General features: G+C 57.9%; 1 protein-coding gene and 1 long non-coding RNA gene across 5 annotated transcripts in view; one reads left to right on the top strand and one right to left on the bottom strand.

The window, feature by feature from the left end:
- Window positions 1-20,096, top strand: part of LOC308504429 — a 38,834-nt gene extending 18,738 nt beyond the window's left edge. Inside the window, exons 4-5 of one of the 2 annotated variants that reach the window (XR_013994352.1) lie at window positions 19,688-19,781; window positions 19,945-20,096. This is a non-coding gene — a long non-coding RNA (uncharacterized lncRNA). Of the gene's footprint in view, window positions 1-19,687; window positions 19,782-19,944 lie in introns of those variants that run through there. The other variant, XR_013994353.1, reaches the window with a different exon arrangement.
- CLCF1 (cardiotrophin like cytokine factor 1) lies at window positions 6,995-16,532 on the bottom strand. Of its 3 annotated transcripts, none has more exons than XM_081062842.1 (3): window positions 16,291-16,532; window positions 10,299-10,465; window positions 6,995-8,423 (listed from the first exon to the last, which is right to left on the bottom strand). In XM_081062842.1, the coding sequence occupies exons 1-3, from the start codon at window positions 16,469-16,471 to the stop codon at window positions 7,929-7,931; spliced, it is 843 nt and encodes a 280-aa protein (XP_080918968.1). In that variant the 5' UTR covers window positions 16,472-16,532; the 3' UTR covers window positions 6,995-7,928. The 3 variants fall into 3 exon arrangements, with proteins under 3 accessions (XP_080918968.1, XP_080918969.1, XP_080918970.1); XM_081062843.1 differs by lacking the exon at window positions 16,291-16,532 and adding an exon at window positions 15,618-15,746; XM_081062844.1 differs by lacking the exon at window positions 16,291-16,532 and adding an exon at window positions 11,977-12,845 and having other exon boundaries at window positions 7,001-8,423.
- Window positions 20,097-20,674: the final 578 nt, after the last annotated feature.

Genomic DNA, 20,674 nt, shown 5'->3' with positions numbered 1-20,674 from the left:
TCTCCTGGGGTCCCACAGCCGGCTCCTGCCTGCCCTACTAGTCAGGAAGATTCCACAGTGAGTGGGGGGCCAGAGTGGGTTTGGATGCCCTGTTCTTCATAGCCAACTCTTGCCTGTCTCACGCTAATACGAGAATGTGAGCAGAAAATACCAACAATAAACCTGACACTTCTGTGGCACTTGCAGTGTGCCAAATACTGTTCTAAGCACTTTCCCACAGATTCACTCAACTGAAATAGATGTAAAATGGTTCCTGAAAGTCGGAAGTGCTGATAGTCACAAACGTTGTGGGGCCCCAGTTAAACCACAGCCTCTCCGTGACCCCCAGGAGCTCACAGGCTAACGGGACCTACAAGCTGTCAATGCAAGGACAAAATTACTAACAATCGGGAGAAGGGGTAAGGGTGGGTCAGAGATGGGTTGGACCACAGGGCTGGCTTAGGACTGGAAGACCTCCTGGAGGAGGCAGGCTGAGTAAACAGTGTCTCTCCATTCTCCACCCATGACCTTTGTCCCTTGGGCTCCTGTCATCGCTGACTCACTCCTACACCAGCCTCCCCCTCACCAACTTCCTGGCAGCAGGCAAAAATTCTGGCCAGTGGGAGTCTGGGAATCTGCACTGGGACGGCCCAGCGCTAATCACCCTCTAGAGATCCCATCCGGTTCTTCCCTCCAGGGGAGCAAGAGTCTACTCAGAGGCCACTGCCTTCCCCCTCTCCCACTACTCTGGAGTCTGGGTGCTATGGGTGGGAGAGGAGGAGGGTGGGCACAAGGGAGGAAAACGCTCTGGAGAGCAGACCCCCCAAAGGGAGGAACAGGAGCAGGCCACGTCTTCAGGGGCCTCCTCCTGTCCAGCTCCCCCCATCTGCTTCCTTGAGGAGAGCTGAGTGGAGGAGTGAGACCTCCAGGGTGCGCTGCACAGAGCTGGGGGGCCCCTTCTCTGCTTTATTGTTTGAGCTGGGACTGATCTAATCCCCCCATCTGCCTCATGGACTAAGTGGGGCCCACACTGAGGGAGACAGGGGCCCTGCTCCTTTGGGGAGGGAAGCAGGGAGGCCCTGTCCTCCAGGCCTGGGAAGGGCTTAGGTGTGGGGTCCTAGCAGGCCCTGAACACTCTGGAGGGATGGTGGCCAGACTCTGTAGGACTGACCACACCCTCTCCAGAGGGCGTTCCCAGAGGCCTGTGGCACCCAACTCCTGAGCCCACAAAGCCCTGAGGGAGTAGGGAGCCATGGGTGGGGCAGACCCCTCCTCATTCCTGGTCCCTCCCACCCCTGAAAGCTGATAGCCGTGGGGCCCTGCCACCGCCCAGGGAGCGTGAAATGGGGTGTGCCTTTGGGCGGCCACAGTGGCTCCCACTGCCGCCTGAGCCTATTCTCTCTCCCGTCTGGCACCCTGACCTGCTGTGTGGGCACTGTCTGGACTGTCTCTGTCAGCTGCCCCCAGATTTGCCTGGCTCAGGCCCTACTAGCCTCTCCCACCCAGCCTGGAAGATGTCGCCCTTAGCCTTTAGCTTTCCCCAGCCCTAAGAAAGAGAATCAGGGCAGTCAGCTATATGCCGGCACCTGAAGGCTGGCCTTCTGGCCTAGAGTTGTGGGAACTCTGCCCTGGCAGCATTGCCATCCTCTCCTAGTCAGGCCGCAGTGGGATCGAGTCCCAAGGCTCAAAGGAGTTGGCGTCCAGGAATTTGGAACCATCCAATTGGCACCCTTCCCTTACTTGGCATCTGGCTCCCGAAGGTGTGCTGGCAGCTAGACCGGACTTTGGCCCGCCCATCCTTCGTCTTTTCCTTCTATGCATCCCCAACCTTGCCTGCCCCTTGTCACCTTCCTTCCTGGAACCCCTCCCCTGCTCAGGGAGCCTCCTGATCCATCCCCAAAACTGTTGTCCTGGGGTCTGTCACAGTTCAGGCTTCAGGCTGGAGGGCCAGGCCAGAGGCCTGAGTTGGGGGCTAACTTCTCTCCCCTTCAGGGAATTTCCTGAGACCCAGACCTGGGTTCCTGTGTCAGCCCTGAGCCCCAGAGATTGGTGATGGGACTAGCACGAATGACCTTTGCACTTTGGCCTGGGAACACTCAAAGCCCTTGATTCATGGCCAAGACCAAACTCTTAGGGAAACCCAAGAAAAAAGGAGAGAAAAGAACTAGAACAGGAGCCCAGAACCTTCCTGAAGGCTGAGACCTGCCGTGGACTGCTCCAAACGGAAGGGGCATTAGGCCTGGCTTAGCTCCGACACTGGCAGGATGGCCCTCAGCTCTGCACACGTGCCCTAAGAGCCCCTTCCCCTCCCCCAGCTCATGATGGAGCTTGTGAGGAGAGCCAGCTAGAGCTAGGAAGGTGGGGACAGGTGGAGGGAGGGAAGCAGCTGCCTGGGGCCCAGCAGGCTGTGGGGCGTTGCCGCTCTCCTTCTCTCTCCCCAGCACCCCCCTTCCTCAGTCCCTCAGGCCCTGCCACCCACCCTGAGCTGGAGATTCTGGGCAGCCAGACTCACAGCCTCGGCCCCCACATACACACCTGGGCCCCATTCCCCACTCTGTGGGCCAAAATTCTTTCCGGTATACCCCACTTCTCTCTGGCCTCGTGGGCTTAAGGGGCAGGGGCCTGGTGGAAGGCAAAGTTCCTGTGGGTCTGAGTTTTTATACCACTGGATGTCTCTTTTGTCCTGTCCCAACCACCCCCTCCACACCTCCTCCCATCACCTCCCCTTTCACCTTGGCCCTCCTGGTTCTGGGAAGTTCTGGGGAGATTTGAAAAGGAGCCCTTCTGGCCATTCCTCACCTTGGCCACCAGGTGTCAGACTTTGTCCAGCTGGAAGGAAAGTCCTAGTTTCTACCCATCAGCTCTGGGCAAGTTGGGGAGGGGCCTAGAGGTGACCTCTGAACTAGGGAGGCTGAGGGATCCTGAAGGCTGAGATGAGGAAAGGGCTGAATCTAAAGCTCACAGTTACTCTCTTACTGTCCCCACCCCCACCCTACTGACAAGGGCTTTGTCCACTGCTGGGAAATTGGGGGAACCGGGCTGAGTCAGGGAGCTCAAGAACTGAAGGGACAAAGGCAAGGACAGTTATGGCTCCAGAGAAGAAGGGGGAGCTGAGAGGGAGTCTCCCATCAGAGCACTTAGCCAGGCCTGGGTCACTGGTCTTTGCCCCCTAGGTTAAGGGGGACAGGGCCTCCCTTGGCCCTTTCCCATTTGGGGTAGCTGTGGTGAGAGAGAGAAAGTGTGTGTGTGTGTGTGTGTGTGTGTAAGATGAGTACTTGAATGAGTCTTCGCACATACCAAGGGGCCCTAATTCCGGGATGTTGGGTCAGTCTTTGCCAACGCAGGCAACTGGCACAGTGTGACAACCCTTTTGCCTCCCTGCAGCAGAACCTCTTCTGTACCCACTCCTACACCCCTGGAAGTTGCCTCCCCTAAGTGACAGTTCTGTGTCTCAAACACAGGCGGGTGTCCAATGAGATTTCTAATCCGCTCCTTGCTGCCTAGAGATGGCTGGGAGGAGGGCCTTCTCTCCCTCCGTTCCACTCTCCCCAGCCTTCCTATGAACAGAAGGATTTCTGGAGACCACCCTCCTCCCCCCTCACTGCAGGGCCTCAGGAATTCCAGGCTCTTAGGTTGACCTCTGGATACCTGGGCCCCTGACTCGAAGACCAAACTTAAGAAGTGGAACCTAAGATAACTGAGGAAAACTCATCATCTCTCCTGGAACATTTGTGGATGGAGAAGCAATGACAAACTCACCCTTAGACAAGCCTGAGGACCTGTCATTTATCAGGAGCTACATGCCCAGTGGTCCAGACTGCTAACACCCAAAGGAGGGGCTCACACCACTGACCCCATCAGTAGGGAGCTATCTGGGGGAGTTCAAGAACTCAGACTCTGAAATGCCCTCTCTGACCGGGCTCTCCTCTTCAAGCCTCCCCCCTTGCTCCTTAGCGGTGCTCCTTCTACATCCTTAGCTGGAGCGAATCCCCAGCTCGCCCAGCTTTGTCCTGGTCACTCCCTCCCATTTCTGACTGCTCCCCACCTGCCCACACTAACCACTGCGTGGCTGACCGCCACTCCACAGTACAATTCCTAGCCCTCCAGTGTCTCTTGCCCCCTGATTCGCTGTCATTCCTGCCTTCCCAGTCCTGAGCCTGGGGCAGTGCCCTTTCTCCACTCTGCCCCCACCTCCGGCCATCTCTGGCTTGCTAGGGAATGTCACAGATGGGTCAGTGGACAACAGAGTTGTGTTTGCTGATGTCACCTGGTTCCGTGTGGCTGCCCAGCAATCCTTTTGATTCTCTTCTGCTTGTCCCGGATCCCTTTCCCCAGCCTCTCCATTCTCCAGCCGCCATCCCTCATGCAGCCATGACATTTAAATCTCTTCCATTTAAAACAACAACAGCAAACCTACCGACCAAACAAAAAACGTTCCGTGCCCACGCCACCCACTCTAGGTATTCATTCCCTTTGGCACCAAAATCCTGAGGGAATATATTTACCCCTTCTACTTTCTTCTACCATCTCCTTCTTTAGTCTCACAGCTGGGCATCTGCCTCTCAACTGCTCTCGCGGAGGTCACCTGGGACATCCTGATTACCAAAGCGGTGGATTTGCCCTGTGTTCTTCTCTCAGTTCTTCTGGGGCATATGATCAACTGCCTCCTTAAAATTCTCCTCTCTCGACTTCTAATACGCTGTTGTCTTGACACACTTTAAATCAGTTAAAATCGAATTATCGAGAACTTTATTCTGCTAACATGCTGTAGGGATGCAAAGATGAATAAATTACGGAGGCTGCCCTCAAGGTGCTACCTGCTTAAAAGGGGGACAGACACATTTAACTCTCCCTTGTCTGCCCTTCTTCCAAGAACGGTGTCAAATCCCACCTTGTGCGTTTATGCCAAAGCACTCACCGTGTGCAAGGCACTGGAAATACTCGGTCTCTGCCTCCCCTCTAGGGCTCACAGAGCAGCAGAGCCCTCACCCAACTGGCGGCAGCCACTCCTTCCTTGACTCCCACAGTAGTTTCCCTGGGTCATTCTACACTTCATCAAATTCTACCTTGGATTCTAGAATTTGGGGCGAGGGGGGCCCTAGTCCCTTTTCCAGATTATCTGGTTCAACATGTTAATTAAACACCTTTCGGCTGGAGCCCGAGCTGGATGCTGAGCTAGACAGATGGGGAAGACTCAGAATCTGCCCCACAAGAAACTCACAATACAACGGTGTGGGACATACTTTCCTCCTCCCGGTATGCTGTCCAGCCCTTTGCGTGGTACCTTACATATAACAGGCTGCTCCTCATTTGGGCCCAGATGCCCTCTCCTTTCTGTCTCATTAGGCAGGAGGCAGGGCCTGCAGGTGCCCCTGGCCATGTCTGGGCAGATGTCTCTGCCTGAAGAAGAGCCTGGACCCCTCAGGGTGGGCATGTTCCCTCCAACTTGGGCAGGTGACTCAGGGACACTCAGCAGAGCCTGGCTTGCCCCACCCACGAGCAAGTCCAGTAGCTTCTGCACCTATACTCCAGCCTCTCCCTTTTCCCGTGGCTCAAGCACTTGTCGGTACCTCTCAATGCATATCACACGTCTATGCTTTTGTTTCTTAGCACTCAGGTTCATTTGTCTTCTCTTCCTAGAAGATCCCAGGCTCCACAAGGGCAGCAGCCATGTTGGGTTGGGTCTTGGACTTCTTCTTCTATTTTTTTTTTTAAGATTTTTATTGGGGAAGGGGAACAGCACTTTATTGGGGAACAAGTGTGTACTTCCAGGACTTTTTCCAAGTCAAGTTGTTGTCCTTTCAATCTTAGTTGTGAAGGGCGCAGCTCAGCTCCAGGTTCGGTTGCCATTGTTAGTTGCAGGGAGGAGTCCCTTGGGGGAATCAAATGGGCAACCTTGTGGTTGAGAGCCGACTGGCCCATGTGGGAATCAAACGGGCAGCCTTCAGCGTTAGGAGTACGGAGCTCCAACCACCTGAGCCACCGGGCCGGCCTCCTAGGTCTCGCACTTCTTGTATCTTTCCGACACCAGTTAGCACGGTGATGGACAGGTCATTAGGACGAATCGACATCATCATCATTTGTTACTTCCTTCACTTAGGGCACGGTGTCCAGGAGCCCCTTGTGTTATAATAAAACATCCACGTATTACCTGGGAGCAGTTACCCCGTTCATTCACCCAGCAGCTCTTCACTAGTGACATGCCAGATGTCCTGAGTAATCTAGTTATGAATCACCGCTGCAGCCATATGTCTTACCTTTATTGTCTCTCTTGTCCTTTCCAACAACCGTATAAGGGAATTTAATACCCCCATTTTACTGATGAGGCCTGGAGAATAGAGCTTTAAATAATTTGTCCGAGGTCATTCAGCTAACAGATTATGAAACTGGGATTTGAATTAGGTCACCCCTCGAATAACATCTTTCCCGTTCACTTGCAGTCCAATACGAGTTTTTCTCTTTCCCAGAAATGTGCCATCTTACGTTGGAGGGAAAGGAGTAGTCATAGCTGAGACTCGTAACTTGGCCGCAGTCCATCGCCCTTCTTAGGAGATGAAGGGCATTGAGAAGGTGAGGGTCACTGCTGGGGAGGAGGGGGCTGTAGGCAGCCACAGGTAGGGGTTCTGGGGAAACTGAGGACTGAATGCCTGGGCTAACCACTGGAGGGCACCAGAGGGGCAGGTAAAACTGCTTTGCAGAGACACAGACCTGAGACCATGAAAGTAATCCAGAGAGGCGAGGTAGACTGAGCAGAGGCTGGGAGAAGGAAAATAGGCGACAGCAGAGGCATTTGGGAGGATTACGGAGCAGCATGGCGTTGAAGGAGGGAGCTGGAGTGAAGTCCGCTATGTACACATCTTCCCCAGTGGACAGAACGGGGAGAACCTCTTCCCCAAGCTCTTTGCATCTCCTGAGGTAACTCTGGGGCTTCCAGGCTCTTCCAGGGGAGGGGAAGGGCCAGGGGAATGAGTAATAAGAGCCAGGAGGAGGGGCAAGGCCAAGCGAAGAGAAGCTTCTGGGGCAAGCATTTTATTTGTTAATACAAGAATAGAAATTCTGCAATAAATATAATCTAATAAATAACATCTCCAAATAAATAAATATTAATACAACAAACAGTCATGAGTGGTTGGGGCTGGAGGGCAGGGCCTGGGGGAGCTGCCCCCCCACACCCCGAAATGCTACTGCAATGTAAACTTTCAGGAAATCCTGTGGCTGTGGCTATGGTTGCCCTCCCCAGGCTGGGCAACCCACAGATACCCTGGAAAAGGGGGCTGAGAAGGGCACCATGATGCCGGCAAGAAAATTCGAGGCACGATCCTTTGGTTGCTGTGCCACAGTTGCCTTGGTGACCCCTGGGTCACCCCTGGTCTGTCCCTGTCCCTCTGCTTTCAGTATTACCTCCAATGCAGACCCCACCTCTTCCATTTTTAATCCTATCTCTTCCTGTTTGGACTTGCCACTGCATTCGTTTCCTGAATTGGATGTATGGAGTTAATGGGGGTAGGGGAGCAACACCCATCTAAGGAGAGTGGGGCAGTCAAATGGCTTCACCCCAAAAAGGCACGTGCTGTGGTGGCCCCCTTCCTGCCCTACAGGCATGCTTCCTGGAAGTGCCACTCGAGAGGCTGGTTGGGCACTGGCAGGTGATGGGCAGGAAGCAGGAGAGAGCCTTTGCACCGACTCGAACCACTTCGGGCTCCCTTGAGCACCACTTCCTGTGGAAATGGGACGTGGCCTATTGCACCTCTTCCCCAGACCTGCAGAACTTTGGGAAGTGGGGAGGAGATGGGCCTTATTGCATCGCGCCCTCCTCCAAGTCCGGGAAGGGCCAGAGGCTCACCGCTTCTGTCTCCTGGCTCAACAAGTGTTGGCATACAGGTTTCTCCTCCCAGAGCGGGAGCAGGGTTGCAGGGAGAAGGGAAAGAGGAGGTGGTAAAGGTCAGAGATCAGAAGCCATGGGCCTCCAGGTGCAGGGTGACCGCAGCGGCTGGAGGCTGTATCTTCTTCTTGAGCCGGTTGAAGTCCTTGGCTGAGCGCCACAGCCAGGTCTGCAGCTCCTTCAGCAGCCAGAAGTCGTCCATCTTCTGGAGGAAGTCGCTGTGGGCGGGGCCAGGGGCCCAGGTGGGCTCAGTCCCGGGCAGAGGCTGGGGCAGTGGGTAGCCCAGAGCCGCCATGACACCCGCGATGCTGCCCAGCAGGCCCTGGACACTGGTGCAGAAGTGGGCCAGGCTGCGACGCAGCTCGGCTGCTGCCGCCTGCCGGTTAAGGCCACGCAAGTGGCACAGAAGGTGGCTGTAGGCCTCGTAGTTCTGGGTCAGCCGCAGTTTGTCATTGAGGCTTCGCCATACTTCCAAATTGACAGTGGCCCTGGGCAGAGTCTCTGCCCCCAGCCGAGGTGGATTGAAGTCAGGCTCGTTGAAAGGGGGGCCCAGGTAGTTCAGCTGCAGAAAGGAGAGGGTGATGGGGAAGGGGAAGAAGGAGGGGGGGGCAAGCAGCCAGCTCGCAGCCCAGGAGACACCTGCCCCCAAAGCTTCTACTTCCTGTGTCCCCTGACACTGGCCCTATCAACACACTTGCTGGACCTCTGTTCACAGGCCTCCCCTAAGTTTCTCCGGGGATGTCACCTGTATGGAGGTGATAGTTGAAGCAATGGGGGTGCTGAGCTCTCCTATGGAGAGAGGTGTAGGAAGAGAAAAAGTGAGCAGCAGATCCTCGGGGAGGACTCGCTGATTCGCCTGGCTATGTTTGCAAGCCTCCGGAGAGCGCCGACCTGGGGGCAGGGCAAAGAGGAAGAGGAGCCAGGAGGCCCCCGGAGGCCAGACCGCAGAGGTAGGAGGTGGACCAGGAGAGTGCGGAGCCAAGAAGAGTGGTTCAAGAAGGCAGCAGCGCTCAGCAGTGTGGCTGTAAGACAGAGCAGGAGAATGAGCCTTAGAAAGTGCCGCTGGGTTTGGCAAGAAGGAGACGCCTGACAACCTTGGAGAGAACCGTTTCAGTGGCCTGGAAGCCAGATTGCAGGGGGTTAAGGAGTGAGTGGGTGGAGAGGAAGCGGAGGCAGAGGGTGTAGACCACTCCTTCGAGAAATTTGGCAGGGAAAGCCAGTGGAGAAAAAGGGTCGGGAACTAGAGGGGGTAGCAGAGTCAAGTAAAGGTTTTCTGGACAGGGAAACCAGAGAGGGGAAAGCGGGTGCAAAGGCAGAGGGGCCTGTGGGCATCGGAGTTCCATTTGCCTCTTGATATGTCTGGTCCCAGCAGCTGAAGGGCCGGGGACGGAAGGTACTCACCAAGCCCCAAGGAAGGGTTCAGCCCATTGGAGCAGGGCTGCGGAAGGAAGCAACTGAGGCAGTCACAAGAGTGGGGCAGGAGGAAGGGTATGGAAGCCAGGCTAGGGAAGAGGACAGAGCCTTGCCAACCCCCCCGGGGAGAAGCCTGGGGCCCAGGGAAAGGGCTGAGGGAGACAGTTCAGCTGGGGAGAGAAAGGGAGAAGAGAGGGCGAGGCCTGGGATAGGCAAGGGCCCAGGGGGAGGTTCGCACGCTGACAAGCGTAGAGACAAACTAATTTCCTCGGTGTATCCTGGGGCTGGAGCCAGCTCCCCCGCTGCCCTCCTCCCCTTTCCTTCCCTGGCTCCAAAGTAGGGTCTGGGATGTGGAAGAGGAACACGGGAAGAGGGGGCCGGTTCCCAGTGGTCCTCGCTAACTCTGACCCTCCTTCCTCCTCTCCTGGGCTCTCAGAACACCTCTGAGCTGCCCCAAGTTCTTATGGCAGAACTTCATCCACACCCTGCGTCCCCTGCCATGACTAGCCTGGGTTCCCTGCAGCCCCCTTCCCACCAGTCCCCCCTAGGAGGCCCAGCTAGGATGGGAGAGGCAGACAGAAGGGAGGCCCATGGGTCCAGAGCAGCAGGGCCCCAGGTCTGGGGCAGAGGCGAGCTGGAACACAGGCATGGGAGGTGGGGCCCCCTCCATCCCCACCCAGCCCCGCCCGTGCAAGAGACACCACAACACGGTGTAAACAGAGGAGACTTCCCCGGCCCCCAGGGGGAGGCGGGCGGCTGGGCCGGCAGCCAGTGGGGCAATGGGCCAAGGCGGGTGCGAGGCCTGCCCACATGCCTAGTCCTGGGGCCAGGGATGGGAAGGAGGGGGCACCTAAGAGGGAAGGGCAGGAGAGAGGCCAGACACAGAGACTGCTTGGAGCCAAAGGGCCCCTCCTTATCACCCCACATTCATCAGGACCCCTTCACCATTCTGTCTCTCTTGCCCCAATTCCTCTTCTCTTTCTTCACCCAAATCCCAGACCCCTAAACTGCCCTGGATACTCACGTAGGTCCCAGCCAAGCTGCGGAGTTGGTGCTCCAGGTAGCGGGTGAGGTCATAGGTTTTCTGGATGGAGGGGCCAGGCCCTGGGTCCCCTGTGCGATTGAGGGCTGGCACAGCAGGGAGGTGCCAGAGCACGGTGCACAGGCAAGCTAGCATCCCCCACGAGTCCCCTGCAGACAGGATGGGCAAGAAGCATGAGGGCGGGCCTGGCCCGGAGAGGAAGCAGCTGGCAGCCCCTCAGGTGTCTGTCCCCACCTTGGGCTGGGAGGGGGGGTGACGGTGGGACGCCAGATGGGAGACAGGGGGGATGGAGGAGGGGGGCATTCCTGGTCCAAGAAAGTGTGTGTGTGTGTGTGTGTGTCTACCAGTAGATATTGGAGCGTATATTTGTGTGTCAGCTGTAAGACTCACTGTATATGTGCTGACATGTATGTGTGTGTAAGGGACGGGGCCAGGCCTAGGGACATGGATCAGTATTCCCGGGTTCCAGGTGTATCTCAGCCTCCTTCCCCAGCCTCTCAGTCCCTCTGCAGTTTGCAGGGAGCCAAGGAATGGGAAACAGCACATGTCAGAGCTGCCAGCTAAGAGCAGTCAGCCCTGGGAGGGGTGCAAGGGAGAGGCTGCCCCCCAAAACAAAGGAGGCCAGGTGAAGCCCCAGGAGGCAAGATACAGGGTCAGGACACCAAGCGGGGTCAGGGAGAACGACACAGAGCTGGCTCCTGTGGTCAGTGGTGGGACCATTCTAGGATTTGGTCCTTGCTGTGCAAGTGTAGGATGGCATTAAAATAAAGGAGACTTAGTGTTCACTCTTGGGGACTGCCTGCTGTGTGGAGGTTTGCCCTATTCTGATCTAGGGTTTGGATGGGGAACAGTTTGACCTGAATGAGGCCTTTCAATTAGCCTGCAATGGAGAGAGGGGAAGAGGGAGGACGGGAGAGGAAGGGGAAGAGAGAGAATGATGGATTTGATGAATGGGCTTATCAGCTGATGGTGCTAGGGAGTTTGGGCATCCCCCCCCCCCATGCCGGAGGCCGGGGCTCAATGCTGTGTGAACAGACATAGGCAGTTGGGAAACGTTTCCCCAGCTTTTAGGTGGGGTCCAAGGTCAAGAGCACTGAGCTAGGATTCAGTGAGCATTGGGACTGGGTAAAGGCAGCTGGGGTTAGGATAGGATTAGGCTATAATTGGCATTGAGCTAGGTTAGCTTTAAGGACTGGATTACTTTGAAAGTTTCAGGTTAGTTTATTGGAATTTGGCTGAGTGAGTGTGGCTGAGGTTTGAGTCCAGCTGGGGGATGTGGTGAGGTTTGGGCAGGCAGAGGGTTGGCTGGGACTCAGGTCTGTGAATGTGTTGATTCAAATGTCAGATGGGGTGAGGCACGGCATATCACTAAGAGTAGGGCTAGTTTGGATTTTGAGCTTGGGTAGATGTGAGATCATGAGTGGTTTCTTCTAGTTTATATTTTATACTTCTAAAATTTCTGCAATGACATATGTTGTTTTGATAGTTAAAAATAAGTTGGATATGGGTTTAATATCCAACTTGACTGTACTTAGAGTTAGGATAGGTTTGGAGTTAAGAATTAAACTAGGTTTACAATTAGTCCTAACACTGGGTCAAGGTTTGGGAGAGGGTATAAACCTGGAAGGGTTTAGGATTCGAATTGTATAGAATGTCTTACGGAGTGTAAGGCTCAGGTGGGGACTTTTGCAGTGGCCCAACTGGTCAGTCTTGACTCTTTCAGATGCTTCACTGGCTGGCTTTACCTATGGAATGTGGGAGTCGGGAGGCTGCTAGGTCAGGGACCCTGCCCTCTTGGAGGAAAGGCTCTTAGTTTGAGGGGGTGTGTGTGCCAACGCACATGTACGTTTTAGGACAGTGAGCAGGGTCAGGGAACACATAACTGCTCCCTGAGGAGACAGGCTCCCCTTTTCCTCTTTACCATCTGCAGCCTATGCCTTCCCTCCTGAGTCTTCCTTTCGTCATTCTTTCTTTTCATCCGAACTCATGCTGATGGTGAGTTCCTTTCTATTTCCTATTCTTCATAATCCAAGACAACTCCAGGCCCTTCTTTGCACGAAACCTCGGGCTACCCTCACCCCTACCCCTGGATATCTGGCTGAATCACCCCCAAGATCCTACAAGGTGGGGTTAGTTTTGGAGGTTGGAGACCGGCTGAGGTGGGCAGTGGCCCTTCCAGCCTTGAGGTAGCTTTCAGGATTGAGTCTGGCATCACAGTTAGTGGCAATGCCCAGGGTCATCACTGAAGCAGTAATTGGGAGCTGGGTTTGCCTCTTTACCCACCCTGATTTGGTCAGCCCTGCTAGCCAGAGTTCTGGGACAGGGCTCTGCCTATCCCATGGAGTGGGGTGGGGGCACTCAGGAACCCCTTCTGGGACCTGTGGGACATCTCTGGGGAGCACTGGCTCCCTACACAGGGACAGCAGGGGAGAAGCCTTTGGATAAACAAGAGCTAAGTCATCTGGGCAGAAAAACGGCTCATGAAATTAACCAGACGAGGCCGGTGTTTCCAGGAATATTTCAGTTCTGAGGTAACTGTCACTGCAGGCTGGGGTGGGGGGGAGGGGGCAGGCAGGAGAGAGAGCAGAAGGATCCAACGGCCTGACCCATAGAGACCCAGGATGAGGGAAGGAGTCTCAAATCCAGAGGGAGGAAGGCTAGGAGAGGAGAAAGGGGACAGGGCTATACCCTCTGTTATTACAAATTCCACTCTGGGCAAAATGTCCGCATATCTCAGGCAGCAAAACTGAAAGCGTCTGGGGCTGAGAACACCTGTGGTTCGGTTTTAAGCAGCCTGCAGCTAGCCTGTCCCCCAGAAGGGAGAGTGCACTGGGCATCCTGGAGCCCTCACCCGTCCTCCTCTCCAGGCTCTTGGTGTGCAGGTGGACCTGGCCACTGGGGGCTGTGCCCTGGGCCCCCTCCCCCAGTCCTGGCCCCCAGCCCAGCCCCCGCCCCAGCTCTGCCTCTGGCTGCTGCCCACTGATTGTTTACATCCCGTCTTCCCCTGTGTTTATAAATCTGCCTGAGCACGTGAGGAGCTAATGAGTGCAGCTCACGTTTCCTGCTACAGCCCCCCCACCCCCATCCTGGCCCCCGCCTGGGCCAGCCCCTAATTCCATCCAGATCCCTGGGCCCTGGGAACCGAGGCCCCCCTCATGAACGAACACACACACACACCCAGCCCACGCAAGTGCATAGCCACTGGGACATGCAGCACACTCGGGTATGCATGTCTTTAGCCAGCTACCCCTCGGTCCCTGGCCTGTCCCCGAGGCTGATCTCACTTAGTGAGGGTGAGGGGGCTCAGTGATACACTCAATACAGATGTGCCAGGGTGGCCGGGGTGGGTGGAACAAGTCAGCAGGGAGACTGCACCTGGGATTGGTGGCGAAGAGCTAGCAGATAATGTAGGAGTAGCAGATAATGTAGGAGAAGGGGAGGCATCGCAGAACTCGAGAGGTGCTAGGCTAAATGTGGGAGCCAGAAGGAAAAGCCCTGCCCCTGAAGCCAAACCAGGACAAAATCCTAGTGGCCTTAGAGGGGTCTGTTGAGGGGAATGAAGCAGTTTAGGGGGTGGTGTGTCCACTGTGGTGTGAGACCCAGGCATTGAAACTGTAGGAAAGGGCCCTTCGGGGAGCTTCCCAACCTGCCTTCCAGGGAAAGGCCCACAGAAACAGCGGGACCTCCTGTGTTCTCTGCCTTCCCCTCCCTTCCATCCTTCCCTATCCCCCAGGCCACTGAGCAGTGGCTTAGTGAGTGGGGACACATGGGCCCAGAAGTCAGGAGACCTTGGGGCTGCACTATGTGTGTCAAGTTCCTCAGCAGAACCACGTGGGGCTCCATGTCTGCGGTCCTCTTCAGCAGCCCCCCTCCCTGCCCTTCTCTTCCACTTAAATGACAGAAGAAACCCAGGCCCGGGAAAGAAGCAGCCAGGCGGCCAGCCGCTTTGCCTTGTGAAGTCAGTGTGGTCACAGAAGTTGGGCTTTCCTCGGAGTGAGAAGGTTCCGAGTGCGCTGCAAAAGGACCCTTGAATGTGCTGCGAGAGAGCAGGGGGAAGCCAGGGGAGCTGGGCCACTCGCTGAATGTGAGGCACCGGGACCAAGCAAAGGAAATAGTCGGGGCAAGTGTGTGGGTGAGTTTGAAAGGGGTGTTGTTATCCAGAGGGCGGGAGGGGCTCCGAGGGAGCGGGCAGGACCCAGGGTGTGAACAAGCAGGTGGGAGTGTAGGGAGGAATGTGAAGTGTCACTAATAGAGTAACTGGTGTGGCAGGGTGGTGTGCAGAAGTGCGGGGCTCTGTGAGGGGGAGAGGGAGCCATTACACCAGTCAGGAGACACTTCTGGGGCTGTGGGGTGACAGCTGCTGCAATCTCTGCCTGGTGCCCGTTTGTGCCCCTGGTTGAGTGCGTGGCTCCAGGGCAGCCAATGTCTCTGAGCCAGTGGTGGGAGCAGGTCTAGTCTCTCAGGGAAACGTGTCCCGAGGGAGGGGTAATGTGTGCTGGGGTGCGGGGGAGGGGGGGAGGGGTCTGTCTGGACACTGAGAGCAGGTGATGTCCCTCTGGGTCAGGGTCAGGGAGCGCCTACAGGAGTGTCCAGTGCCCCCACCCACCGCCTCTCTCCAGGGCTTGGACTGCTCCTGCCATGCCGGACCGCCAGCCACCACTCCATCCCTGGCAGCCCCCTCATACCCCAGGGGGAAGGGCCAGGCCGGGCGCGGGAGGAAACTGGGACGGGGTCCTCTGGGATTGGGGGTCCCTGGGTAGGGCTTCTGGAGCGCAGTGTGGAGTTGCTGGGAAGGAAGGAAGGGGGAGCAGAGATGAGAGGACTCTGCAAAGCCGGTGGTGGGCGGGGGGCAAGGTTTCCCTCGAGGGACTCGGCCCAGTAACTGTGCGGCGGCGGCCGCTCGCTAGCCCTCCCCCCTCGGCGGTGACCTCTCGCTCTCGACCCCCTCCCGGTGGCGGCGGCGCCTTCCCCTTGTGTGGCCCGGGCGTCCCGGGCCCCACCCCCGGCCCGCTCCCGCCCGGTCGCTCCCTTCCCGTCGGCGGGGGCGGGGGCGGGGTCCCGGGCGTCGGGCTCCCGGCTCGGCCCGGCCGCTGCCCCTTCCCGCGCGTCAACTCTCTGCCCGGCCCGCCCGCCTCCCGCGGGCCGCGAGCGCCGAGCACTGCCGCTGCTCCCCGACCGGTGACGGACTTTTTCCTGCCCGGTCCGGCCGGGCTGCGCCCGCCCCCCGCTCTAATCACTCCCAGGCCAGGCGGGCCGGGAGTGGGGCTCGGTGCCGCCGCCCCTCCCGCCGCCCTGCCCTACCTGCCGCCGGCTCCCCTGCCGCGGGCAGCATGGTGGGCTCCGCGCAGCGAGGAAGCCGCGAGTCCCGCCCGCGGCCCGGCCCGGCCCAGCCAGGCTCCGCTCAGCCCTCCGCCGCCTCTCCCCTCTCTCCCGCCTTCCTTTCCGCCCTCCCCTCCCGCCGGGCCGGGGAGGGAGAGCTGCGCGGCCCGAGGTGTCGGCCTCCCCTCGCCTCCCACCGGCCCGGCCCCGGCTCCCCTCTGCCTCCCTCCCGCCCGCCCACCTCCTCCTTCCTCTCCCGGCCCCCACCTCCCCGCGTGCCGCGTCTCCCTCCCGCAGCCCCGCTCCCGCCTCGGACTCTCCGACTTCTGCGCGGGGCTCTGTCCATTGGGATCTGCGGGACCCCGCCTCGCTGGGGCTCCAGGTGGCCGCTCCCCGGGTCTGCGGGTCGCTGGGGCTCCCTGCCGCGCCCCGGGCCACCTCCTGGCCCCTCCGAGCGGGATCCGGGAATGCCGCGTCCCGGCCGGGCCGCTCTCGAGGGCGCCCAGCTGTGCCTCCCCGCCTGAGCGCCGCTGGCGGGGGCAGCTCCCGGCTCCCTCGTCCGGCTCGGGCTGGGGCTCCCGCGGGAAGGACGGAACCGGATCTCGCGGCTCCCGCGCGGGGGCGGGGGCCGGGGCCTCGGACGCCTGGCTCCTACCTGCTCGGAAGTCCATGGGGCTGGGGGCCGGGCCGGCCGGGCGCGGCTCCTCTCCCGGAGGCTGGCGGAGTGCGAGGGCGAGCCGCGGCTCCGGCGAGGCTTTAATAATCCCATCCGCCAGGCCCACTCGCAGGTTTTTTTCGCTCGGTTTCGGATTTTTTTTTTTTTCGGTGTGGGACATTCTGCAAACTTTTTTTTTTTTTTTCTGACGTGTAAAGCTGCAACCACAAATTGTAGCGGCCCTCCCCGGGGTGGGGGGAGGAGGGGGGGAGGAGAGAAGGGAGGGCTTCTGGGGCTCCTCTCCCTCCCACTACACCGAGGGGGGGTGAGGTGAGGCGAGGCTGCGGCGGTACCACCCCGGGCCTCCTGGGGGAGGGGGCAGGGAGGGCATCAGTCCGTCTGCAAACTCGGAGAGTTCTGGGAGGGAGCCGCCCGCTCCGTTTCCTCGCCCTTGGTGTCGGCCTGGGGCACTGCCCGCTGCCCGGCGCGGGTCCCGCTCACACCCTACCTCTGCCTAACCTTCCCCCCCACACCCAGTAAATGCAATGACACATTCTCCCAAATGCCAGCGAGCTGGCCTCCAAGCCAGTGATGGTGTTTTTCCTGCTGCCCTTTGTCTGGGCTGACCGCCCCTCTCGCCTATTGTCCCGCCGCCTGTCCCGTTTCCAAAAGCTGGGGCTAAGTGAGGCGTTCGGCCGGGGCAGGTGACTAACCGGCTCACAATGCCCCCTGCGGGGGAGGAAGAGGGCACCACAGGCCCTCTGCCCGGCTCGCAGGAAAGAAGAAGGCACTTGGCGGAGGGCTTTTCCCTCAAGCTCACAACGTTCTTCATTCTTCCAGTGGCTAGGAGAGTGCACACGGGTGGGGGGTTTTAATTCATTAATCAGCACGAGGCACCGGGACCAGTTTCCACACTAAGGCTTCACCCGTGACTCAGCGAGAATGCTCCCATTGAAGGCGACGGACAGACCCCATTTGTGAAATGCTTCCCCATAAAGACGTTGGCTTCCTCCTGCCTTTGGGGTTTGGGGTTGTTGGTTTTTTCCGGTGGTGGGGTAGGGGTGGTTTGGCTGTGGAGTGCTCTCCTCCTTCCTTCCCTCAGGCCTGGGGGGGATTTGCTGGGCGGGATACCCAGGGGACCCATAAACCTCGACCCTCCAGGTCTCCCTTCCTCTAAAGAGGGCTGCCAGGGAGAGTGCAGAGGAAACCGCTCTCATCTGGGGTGGTGCAGAAAGCCCCACTTCGAGACTTTTCTTGGGGCACAGTCATTTGGTCTCCAAGGCTTGAGGGCTCTAGAACAAGCCCAGCGATGAAATCATTTGGTAATGAGTTGTTTTTGTTGTTGTTTCTTTGTTGTTTCAAAGAGGGAGTAGCAGTGGTGGGCCAGATCTGGAAGGTGATTCCCGTGCTACAGCATCAGAGCTCTGCTCCCCATTCCTCCCCTGCCGACCCAGAGAAAGGTGGACATCCTGCCAGCCCAGCCACAGCCCCTCCAGCCTGCAGGCGGCATGGGCATGACCAGCATTGGGTTCCCAGGGCAGCTCTTCCCTTTTCTGCACTTCTAGAACTGGGGTGGGGGGGTGGGGGGGTGGGGAAGAAGTTTGTTTTCAATTACCTCACTGGAGTGGGACAGACTTTGTTGTTGAGTTTTTTCCCCTCTTTTTTTTTTTCCTAACTGAGAAAAAGAACTGGGAAAGGGGAGCTGGCCTGGGGTGGGGGGCAGGGGACTTTCTGGGGCATCAGCAACAGCTTTGATGAAACCTACCTTGGAGGGGACTTCTCAAAAAGTTCCCCCGCCCCCCCCCCGCTCCCCCCCCACCCCAAATGCTGGAGTTTCAATGACATTCTTGACTGGTGAGCCCAATGATCTCTGATGCCCATGCCAAGGTCAAGAAGGCAGATAGATGCCCAGTGGGTGATTGACACGGAGGCCAGCCAGGAGGTCCCCTAGCAGCCATTCTGTCAGAGGGAAGGAACCACGGAGGGGAGGGGAGCGGCTCAAGTCCTCCCCTGGTTTGCAGCCTGCTGCTTATGGAGAGTATCTGTACGGACAATGTGGTTTGGATTTGGCTGAGCCCCCTCAGCACCTTATAAAGCACCTTGCTGAGTCAGGGAGAAAGCAGCCCCACCGCAGGAGGAGGAAGGGGCCAGGAGAGAAAGGGGAAAGGGGGAGAGGGGAGCTGAAGGAGGAGGGTGGGGGCTGAGGGAAGAGGAGGGGGAGAAGAGAAGGGACAGGGCAGGAAAGAGGAGACACAAAGAGGCAAATAAGTGGGTGGGGGTGGGAAGGAGGGGAGAAGGCGGGAGTCCAAGGAGGAAGAGGAGCAGACTGCAGTGTGTGTGGGGAGGGTGCGGGGGGCTTACCATGTGGCCCCCGCCTCCAGCAAGTGTTCACCTCAGGAGTCTAGAAAGCTTTGGTTTGCAGGAACCCAGGGCCACAACTCTGAAATGAGGACCCAGGCCAGGTGGGTACAGGGACAATTGGCTTTACACACAGCCCCTGGGCTTGGTGCCGTGACCCCGCAAACGGGGGAAGTCATGTTCTGCCTCTGCTTCTTGTCTGGACTTGCATCCCTACCCTCTCCCCTCACAGGGGTGGGGGGGGGCAAGTCTCTCCCCTCCCTCTCTTCCCCACTGCCAAAGGGAAAATCAACTCCATCTCCAAGCTGCCAGTGCCCCTCTGCCATGTCTGGGCAAAGGCAGCAGGCTAGGAGCTGCCAATTGGGTTGGGGTGGGGGCTGGAATAAAGACTGTGCTTTTATTCTGCCAAATCCCAAATGGGAGTGGGCTGCTGGGATTGGGGGGAGAAGGAGGGAAGGAGAAACCGAGCAGGAATAGCCCCTCCAGGGTTTCTGTGGGGTGGCAGGGCACAGGTGGCTGCCCTCTGATTTCCAGCTGGGGACCTGCCTGCTGCCTGCTGCCTGCTGGTGGGGGCAGGGCAGAGGTTAGAGGAGAAACCGCCCCCCTGAGTTCCAGATCCATCTGTCCCGTGGTGTGTTGTGCAGGCATTTCCGGAGCCCCTGCTGGGTGCTAGGCCCTATAAAGGACCTAGCGAAGAGGAAAACCCACCCCTGCCTTCAAGAATTTCAGTCTTGTGACAAGGGACACTCATTAAACTGTCTGAGATCAGAGGATGGTGAGGGAAGGAGCGCTCTGGGAGGAGGTGGAGCTTCAGGGTAGAAATGTGGCTGGATGGCCAGAGGGGCAGCGGCAAGGCAACAAAAGGCTGAGGCACCACAGAGGTAGCCCCGGGCATTGTCCCCAGGGCTCCCTGCACTGGGCAGAGGGCCAGGCTGGGAGTCCCAGCGGCAGGCTCCCAATTGACCAGTGTGACCTTGGGACAAACCCATCACTTTTCTGTGGAATGGAATATGACCACCTCTCTCCTCCTGCCCCACAGGATCCTGGGAGTGTCAGTGAGCTGAAGAGGAAGACACTGCTTTGCTGCCCGCTGGCCTAGACTCCAGGCTTTACCATCCACGGTTGGGTGGCAGGTAAGGCCCAGGGGTGTGGCTGGGTAGGGGGCAGGGCTAGCTGGCACCAGGTAATGACTGACTGCCCTCCAAGTGGTGGGTGTGAGTCACTGTTGGCTCAAGGACAGGCTAGGGTCCCCCCTCTCCCTCCCACCTTCCCCCATAACTGGCATCCCTTCTCCAGATGCCCCAAAACACCACGTTCCAGGCAGCGGCAAAATTGGCATTGGACGGTCGCTGGCTCCTGCGTCTCCGGGATTCCTGCACTAGAGAAGCTTCTGGTCTGGTCCCCTCTGATGGGTGAGCAGGAGCGTGGTGGTGGAGAAGCCCACAGAGGTGAGTAAGGACATTCACCAATTCATTCATTCGTTCACCAAACATTCCCGGAGCATCGACTCCATGCCACATGCCATAGACACAGAGAGGAGCCCTAAGGAGCTGTCAGGTAGAGGAAAGGAAGCTGGCCCGTGTGCAGGCAGGAGAGCCAGGAATCTGCCATGGCTACTCTGCCAGCCTACTGCACTGCCTCGCGTTTCTTGGTGACGTGTTACTCTCTTAGGCCTCTAGTTTAAATGTACTGAATTCTCACCACGAATCAGGTCCTATACTGAGGCACTATGTGAACAATTTTATCTCGTCCTTAATATAACCATATAAAATAGGAACTGTTAATTCCCCATTTTATATGTGAGGAAACTGCGGCTTGGTAAGATGAAGTCACTTGTCTAAGGTCACACAATCGGTTGAACCAGGACTGGAGCCCAGAACTGTCTGCCATCTATGCCATGCCCTTTTAGCTACACCATGCAGGTGCAAACCTGGGACGAGGCGGGGAGAGGGGGAACACTGAGGCAAGGGACTCTTCAAAGGAGAAGCGGATGGATGCTGAGAGCGGCTCCAGAGACCGCAGTACT

Source organism: Rhinolophus hipposideros, assembly GCF_964194185.1.
Source record: "Rhinolophus hipposideros genome assembly, chromosome: 10".
NCBI lineage: Eukaryota > Metazoa > Chordata > Mammalia > Chiroptera > Rhinolophidae > Rhinolophus > Rhinolophus hipposideros.
Note: the sequence above shows the minus strand (reverse complement) of the source record. Positions and strands in the feature narration are given on the sequence as shown.

Excerpts from the sequence above, each read along its gene's own strand:
- CLCF1 (XM_081062842.1), bottom strand. The coding sequence starts at position 16,471 with ATGTCCCACACCGAAAAAAAAAAAAATCCGAAACCGAGCGAAAAAAAC. Across the intron at positions 10,466-16,290 it reads CCCCATGGACTTCCGAGCAG|GGGACTCGTGGGGGATGCTA; the intron begins GTAGGAGCCAGG and ends TCCTGTCTGCAG. Across the intron at positions 8,424-10,298 it reads GCAGCTTGGCTGGGACCTAC|CTGAACTACCTGGGCCCCCC; the intron begins GTGAGTATCCAG and ends TCCTTTCTGCAG.